Genomic DNA, 7934 nt, shown 5'->3' with positions numbered 1-7934 from the left:
ACAGGAGCCAAATGATAATGCGATAGAGTAGCTGTTCAAAAAGGCTTTGATTTCATTTTGTGATCTGTGTCAAACTGCCTCATTCTCAGTGCAGGTGACCCCTCCTCCCCAGGAGACGAGAATGGAAAGTGGGGGTCTTTTGTGAAGTCTCGGCCTCCACAAGGCCCCAGGGAAACCCCACATAGTTCTGAGAGTTGACAGGAATCCTGGCAAAGACTAAGGTGGGTGGGAGGCAGTGACAAGTAGGGTGGCGGACACCAGTCAGGAAGCTGGGGTGGGGGAGAACCCCGTCCTTGGCCCTGCTCAGCCTTGGGGCTGCCATGTGCATGATGGAGAAGGGGAGATTTCCCCCCACCTTGAAGCACCCCTTGGCTGGGCACGGCTTTGATTCTGCTTAGGGCTCAGGTGAGAGAGGAGCAGGAAGCTGTCATGAGCTGGCTGCTTCATAAGGTGCTGCTGCTGGTGCCCCGGAGTCCAACACCACGGACAAACTGCTCCAGCAGGCCGATGGCACCAGAGGGACTGGGGGCTGCTGCCCGAAGCCCCACTGTGCTGCTGTAGGCAGCCAAGAAGGCTGAGCGCACCTCCTGTAGCCGAGTCTCCCGTTCACTCAGGGCTGTAAGCCTGTGCGGAGGGAGGGAGGGAAAGAGAGAGAATGAATGCATTACCCTGGGGCAGGATCCAACATTCTCTTCCTTACGCCACACTGCCTATCCTTCTGCATTCCTCAGTAGGCGGCCAGCATCTGCCCCGTGGCCATACTACCCTTGTGGTTCAGGCCCCAAGTGTGTGGCCCTGTTCGTCTCTTAAACTCTCTCTCAGCTCTCAGGCTGCTGTTCCTACCTGGAGAGGCCAGAGTCCTCACCTTCAGTCACTGCATTCCCCGGGTAAACAGCTAGGAAGGTGCTGGCTTTTCCAGCAGGATTTCTTTTCTCATTCTATCTGCTTTTCCTTCCCTGGCCTCTACAGGCACTTATCACAAGTCAAGAAGGGGAACAACAAGTGTGAATTCCACATAAGGCTGTTTGATGACTTGAAGAGTCTTTAATAGAAAAGGCCTGAGATACCAGCCACGCCCAACCTCTGGACTCAAAGTTACACGAAGTCTAGGGGTAGGAGGGACACAGAATTCGAGGAAAGGTCACAGACCCACATGAGATAAGCCCTCACGTTCCCATCCACCTAAGCACCAAGACCAGCCCTGACCACTAACTCACTCCAAAATTTCCCCTAAGAGACCAATCACTGGGTATCCCCTCCTGCAAATTTGTTAGAAGCAGCAGCAATATCCCCAGTTCCCAGGCCCAAATGACTTGCACCTAGGGCCTGGGGTAGCACATGGAGATACGGGGTAAGTGAGTGTCCAGGGGTAAGTATGGAGAGAACAGACCCAGGGAAAATAGATTGGTGGGAGTGGGGGGGGGTGTGTGTGAGAGAGAGTGAGAGAGTGAGAGTGAGAGAGAGAAGCAGCAGCAGCAGAAGCAGGTTGTAGGGCGAAGGAAAGTCAAATAGCTCTAGCAGCAGCACTAAGAAAATGGGGCTGATACTGGATTCCTGCAATACCATGAACAACTCCGAAGTCTCTCTTGGCATGTGGGGGAGATACGTGGCCCCAGATTTTCTTTACTTCCTAATTAGGTTTTACATAGGCTGGAGACCATGTGTGCTTCTTTAGCTTTTCCTGAGAGCATATAACCAGGAGAGATACAGATAGTAGTTCATATTCACAGGGAATATCTAAAGGTCCATATGTATGCATTCTCATTGCCCCCTATTTTTAGGAGGCCGAAAGGGGAGAGATCACAACCTATTTAGAAACAAGATAACTGGAGCCCAGAGAGGGTTTGTGATCCACTTGAGGACATACGGCAGGCAGAGACTGGAGCTACCATAGTGCCATTCCCTCTCAAGAGATGAGCTAGCAGGTTCAGAGAAGTCAAGGCTGAAATCCCAAGACAGAGCTGGTAAACATATTGGTTTTTTTTTTTGTTTTTGGCCATGTGGCATGCGGGATCTTAGTTCCCCAACCAGGGATTGAACCCGTACCCCCCTGCAGTAGAAGTGCAGAGTCTTAACCACTGGACCGCCAGGGAAGTCCCCAGAGCTAGTAAACATAACAGCTAGGATTTGGATTAAATTCCTCTGACACCAAAGCCAAAGCAGTGAACCCACATACTATGTGACCTCACCAGGAATCAACCCTGACCCCACGCCCATCCTGCAATCTTGGAGGCCATGGGATCACGGAGAACCTAGCCCTCCTCTGGGAACCACCCCTAACCTGAGGGTTGGCTGGGAGCACAGAGAGCTACCCAAGGCATAAATTGTAGGATCTGGGGCTACAGCTGCCCGTTTCACTGGCTAATACCAGGTAAGTGAGGGGTGCTATTAAGCAGGGGCAGAGATGTCTCTGCTTCCTCCAGAGATGGCTCTTAGGCTCTCTGGTTGAAGTAGAAAGAGCCTACAGAAAGGTGCAGACAACTATTTCTTTAATCCTCAAAAATCTAAGAGATCTTGTTTCTGGCTTAAGGGCCTGGCTATAGAGAAGGCTGTACCAGGCACCAGTGGCCCCTGAAGTCCTTGGGCTACTCCCTAGCTGCGGGGCCAGGGCCTGTGAGCACCATCTAGCAATCCCAAGGTCTGGCCCCTGCTTGCCCTCAGCAGGAATCCTTCTCGACTCCCAAGGGCAACTTGCCTCCAACCTGTCAGCACGGGAGGGTATGAACTGGATTCTGGTGGTGGTGATGAACACCCAGCACCCGGTGGGGAGGGGAAGGCCCTTAGGCAACCACAGACCAGAAGCAGATCCTGCTCCCCAGGCCACCGGAGGCTCTCCCCGCCTGACATCCGTGAAACAGCAGCGCAGGCAGGGGGCAGGCGGCAGCCAGAGAGGCAGCTGCTCTGCTAGAACTGGAAGTCCAGCACTGGAGCTTTGGAGGGAGAGGATTTTACAGGCTTGGGCTTTGGATGGGCATCCCTGTCCAATTTTCTTTCCTGACCAGAGACAAAAGCAGATGACAAAAGGGGGGAGGGGACAGCAAGGAACCCTCGGTTCTGCTTGGGAGCACAGCCCTCGGGCTAACCCAGCTCCGTTCTGGCTCCGGTCTCCACCATACACCTACTTTCACTACTCCACTGTTCTGCTTTCAAAGGGTTCTCATGTCAGGCAAAGCCTTGGACAGAAATAGAATCTTTTATAGCTAGAGTCCAGCCAGCTTTCCCTAAGGGTGTGTGCCCCAAGAGACCCACGGATGGGTTTTAGAGGCCGGGGAGAGTGAACACACTCCAACGCACTTCCTGAGCAGTCCATCAGGCCTCCTCCATACCTCAGGGTCCAGGAGCAGTGAGGTATACTTAGCTGAGACACTCGGGAGGGGCAGGGAGCCCAGGCCAGCTCCCTGGGGCCTGCTGCTGCCTCATTCCTAGCCAGCACTCAGTGGCTCACCAGCTTTTGATACGGGCAGGGCGGGGGGCGGGGCATCCTGTCTTCTCAAGCAAGACACTTACAGACAATTGTTAGGGAGCTCATCCGGGAAGCTGAAAGGGAGAGAGGAGTCTGTGTGCAGGGCAGCCCGTTCCTGAATACTGCCACAGCCTGTTACCATCTGCCAGCTGCCAAAGTCTGTGGAGAGAGAGGATCCGGGCAGGGGATGGTCCACTGATCTGGGGCAGAGAGGAGAGAGAGGGGAGATGATGTGGTCAGTCATATGCCTGACAGGGGACGCCCTGGAGGAGTGGGGCGGGGAGGCTATGGTGGCCCTGGGACCGGGCCACAAGGGTCTGTTGGTAGAGCATCTGTAAAGTCAACCATTTTCTCCAAAAGTACAAAAACAGCTGGACAGGTTATGACCAAGAAAGAAGAGTACAAACCACAAGGCAGGGACTTCCCTGGTGGCGCAGTGGTTAAGAATCTGCCTGCCAATGCAGGGGCCACGGGTTCGAGCCCTGGTCCGGGAGGATCCCACATGCCGTGGAGCAGCTGGGCCCATGCACCGCAGCTGCTGAGCCTGAGCTCTGGAGCCCACGAGCCACAGCTGCTGGGCCTGCGTGCCACGACTGCTGGGGCCCACGTGCCTGGGGCCTGTGCTCCGCAGCGAGAGAGGCCACTGCAATAAGAAGCCTGAGCACCGCAATGAAGAGTAGCCCCCGCTCGCCGCAACTAGAGAAAGCCTGCGCACAGCAACAAAGACCCAACGCAGCCAAAAATAAATAAATAAGATAAAATAAATTTATTAAAAAAAAAAAAATAGACCATAAGGCAGGCTCAGCTGTGAGGACAATGCATCATGCAAAGACTTACAGGAGCAAAAGAACAAGAGCAAAGCATGGTGACTAAGGTGAGCCAGCAACCAAAGCCTGGGATCAGGGCATGCCTGCTCTGGCTGACAAAGCAAGTAAAATCTCAACAGCACCAAAAGGAAGGGAGCAAAGCTGAATGCCCCAGGAACCTGGGACGCAGGATCACCCCACACTCCCTGGCATGTAGATTGGCAGAGTGGCAATGCAGAACCCAGGGCCACTGAGGTCCTATGGTAGAGATGGGAGAACAAGCCTCTTGGGGATGGTGCGGGCGGTGACCTAGATGGAAGAGGAAGGTGACGGGAGCCCTGAGCCCCGCCCTCCTCCTCTGCAGCGCCTTCCAGGAGCCAAAGTTCGTATTCACAAGCAACAACCCAGCAAACTCACTGGCTATGCCCAGAGGGAAGGAATGAATCAGGCAGCCAACTTGACAACTTCATCAGGCCTTTTTCAAACAGAGGTTTGGGGGGGTGCGGGGAGAGGAAGGCTGTATTGGGAATCTACCACTGCCACCACCTCCCCACTCACAGCCCAGCCTTCTCTGCTGTCTCTGGACAGTAGCCCAGCTGGTGGGGGAGGAAGGGAGGAGATAGGGAAACATCAAACGAGGCCCTTCCATCAGCTACCCCAGGTCCCAATCCCCAGAGGTGCATTATCTTTGATGCTTGACCCTTTGTTCTTTAATTCAAGAATAGCAGAAGGTGCTCCTGTAGGGACCCAGAAACAGAGCAGAAGCGTGAATAGTGGTACAGGGGGTGGGAAACTGAAAAATTAATTGACCTTGGCCCACCCAGTTAGCTGGAGTCAAGGGCTCCTAGACTGAGATGACAGTCCCCATGGGTCCCCAGGCCAGCCTTATCCTCAAGTAGTTGCCAAGCTGAGTGCAGCTCTGGCCAGCGCTGCATCTCTGCTGATCGTAAATCATCTCCTTCTTAGAGGCAGGGAAATGGCAGCCCAGACAAGTAAGGACACTTGCCCAAGGTTCCACGGCTAGAGAGTGCAAGAAGAGATCTTTAAAGCCAAGATTGATTACAGATTTGTTGTACAACAGAAACAACTTGAGACCAGGGAAAACAGCTAGCTTTCCACGTTAAAGCCGCCATGAATCGGAGCCCCCCTGCAACATAGAGACTTGCCATATTCATTGCTCCTGCTCTACTCTGGAAGGTGTATGACGGCAGCACTGGGGATGAGGACAGGCCGTGGTCTGCTACCTGGTGGAAGCCCTAGTGACTGACAAAGCAGGGCTTCCTCCTTCCTACGTGGAGAAACTTGGTAGGGTTCAGGCCAGACACCGTATCTCTGGTGATTCTTAACTGTCTGTAAATCAGAGACCGCTGCCTACAGGCAAGAGCAAGCTACACGCCACCGTGCGGTGCCTGCCCTGTGCTTCCTCTGGGTCATGCCGGAGTCTTCAGTCAGTGCAACCCCTCTTGAGGGCAGCCCGGCTCCACAAATCTCACCTCTTGCTCAAACTTTAAGGTAAGGTAGAGTTTCTTTTCCAGTTTTCGGGAAAATAATTGCTGAACAGCAGAGTGTTGAGGGAATGAAAGTAATGTGAAGCAGAGGAGGCTGGGTAGGATGAGGGACTTAAGGGGCAGGGAACATGGGGGTTTCTTATGCTCCTAACCCCGCTCCCCAGGGCTATCAGAGACTCACACTTCCAATGGGAAAATGACAGATGGAATATGGTTACAGAGAGGTTCCCAGCAAGGGCTCTTGGTCTCCTAGGCTAGTCCCTTCCCTGTACTTCCCGTGTCCAGCAGGTAGCAACCCCAGGCAAGAACCAAGCTTGAAGCAGCCAGGAGACAGCTGTAGTACGGAGAAGGCAGCACAGATAACAACAGGGCGCATGATCCCAGGGGTCACAAAGGAATCTCAGCAAGCAGCCAACCATCTTTTGCATCTTTTTCAAGAGTGAGCACACAGGCTCCAAATGAATCTTCGTATTTGAGGCTTTTGTCAAGGAAAAGGTTGCAAAGCAACCGTTGCGTTCCTGGGTTTGACAGCAAGGGGCTGTGTTAAGCAGAGAGGTCCTCGCAAGTGCACATCTGGAGTAGCTGGCTAGAGGGGGCACCTAAAGATGACAGGGAACAGTCATGAGAAGGAAGCACCTGCACCTGCCGAGTGAAAGAAGGAAGGAAAACTTTCAAGTTAGCCTCGGTACACAGGTAACGCAACCAGCCTTAACAAAACCCCATGCTCTTCTGCCCTACACCCTTACTCGAGGGCAAACACAGCATCTACCTCCACCGATCTACCTACAGGACTGGAGGGCACACGGGGCCAAGCCGCCCTCCAACTGGACAACTGTGGAGCTGACAGTGCTTCCAAGGTCATTCCTCCACATCCCCAGGGCCCAGACCTCTGCCCAGGAGGCTGGCTTCTTGGCAACATTTCACTCCCTTAGATGGGTATGGCCTAAGCCCCTCTTCACAGCACCAACAGAGCTGAACCGCCTCACCTTGCCCCACACCTGCCAGACCCCTGCTGTGGGCCAGCTCAGGCAAGTGTGTTTTAGTTGGTCCTTTTGGAAGGGGTTACAGGAGTACCCACACAAGCAGAGGTGGCCCAAGCCACACAGCTGAAGCGAGGAGAAAGAGGTCTGGCCTGAGGTACCTGATCTGGCCTTTTACCTAGCTGCCCAGTGCCCTGACACAGCCCATAGTCCTTCAGAAATGAGACTGATAAGGACAGATCTTAACGACAACTACAGTTTACTGAGCATTTCCAGTACTCATGGAAAAGATGAGTATTACTATATGCCAGGTACTTTGCTCCATTATCTCACTTAAACCCAAACTTATGGAGACCAGGATCATTACTCCCACTTTAAAGACGGGATAAAAAAGACTGAGCTCAGAAGGGAAGTGTTTTTTCCAAGTCACACAGCTACAAGCGGCAAAGCTGGGACTGAAACCCAGGCTGACCAAAACCCACGCAAGCCGCACAGTACACTGATCTTCCTTCCTGATAAGGGATGGTGGAGGCCTCAGGGATTGGCTCAGGGATGGACACGTAGCTTCCAACTGGAATAAAGCACAGAGTTTCTGATCTATGGTTGGAAAAGAGGCCTTCACGTGATCCCTGGATGTGAGAAAGGAAGCACACGGAGTAGCTGGCCACCATTAGGGAAGCTGGCCAGAAGACAAAGCTAGCATGTAGAAAGAGGCAAGGAGAAAGGACCATAGGGAAACGGAGTTGGAACCTTGATGAAGCTGTGCTTGAAGGCTGCATTTTTCCAACGTAAACCAATAGTTTTCCTTTATTGTTTAAACTCTTTTGAGATGGATTTTCTGTTATTTGCATCTAAAAGCACCTGATCTGACAGCTCACAGAGAGGGCTTGAAGGTTCACAGCTAGGAAGGACCTGGGCAGTTAGTTGCCCATTTAAGCCTCTGATGAGAAAAAAGAAACCCAAAGGTATCAAGTGACATGTCTGAAGTCATGCAGGGAACGAACATTTGAGCCAAGACCCAGAATCCTAGCCTTTCAGAGAGCCTGAATGTCACCTAATCTGTACCTACCCCCACCACTACCAAGCCTCCAGGTGATGGTCCCACAGCCTCTGCCCAAGTGAACACCTCCAGGAATGGGGCCTTAGGGAAGAATCCTTCCGTTCAACAAGGGCCTGA

The 7934-nt window shown here is 53.0% G+C and overlaps 1 protein-coding gene across 7 annotated transcripts in view; it reads right to left on the bottom strand.

Moving 5' to 3' along the window:
- Nucleotides 1-28: 28 nt before the first annotated feature.
- Nucleotides 29-7934, bottom strand: part of MTMR14 (myotubularin related protein 14) — a 42918-nt gene continuing 35012 nt past the window's right edge. For 5 of the 7 annotated variants that reach the window (XM_082415707.1, XM_082415708.1, XM_082415712.1 and 2 more), the window contains 2 exons: nucleotides 3508-3663; nucleotides 29-624 (listed from right to left, as the gene is read on the bottom strand). In XM_082415707.1, coding sequence (XP_082271833.1) covers nucleotides 444-624; nucleotides 3508-3663 — 337 coding nt within the window. In that variant the 3' untranslated portion in view covers nucleotides 29-443. The remainder of the gene's footprint in view (nucleotides 625-3507; nucleotides 3664-7934) is intronic. The other 2 variants (XM_082415710.1, XM_082415709.1) reach the window with 1 other exon arrangement.

This window comes from Balaenoptera physalus (assembly GCF_965194825.1).
Source record: "Balaenoptera physalus genome assembly, chromosome: 11".
NCBI lineage: Eukaryota > Metazoa > Chordata > Mammalia > Artiodactyla > Balaenopteridae > Balaenoptera > Balaenoptera physalus.
The sequence above is the reverse complement of the archived record's forward strand: the minus strand, read 5'-3'. Positions and strand labels throughout refer to the sequence as shown.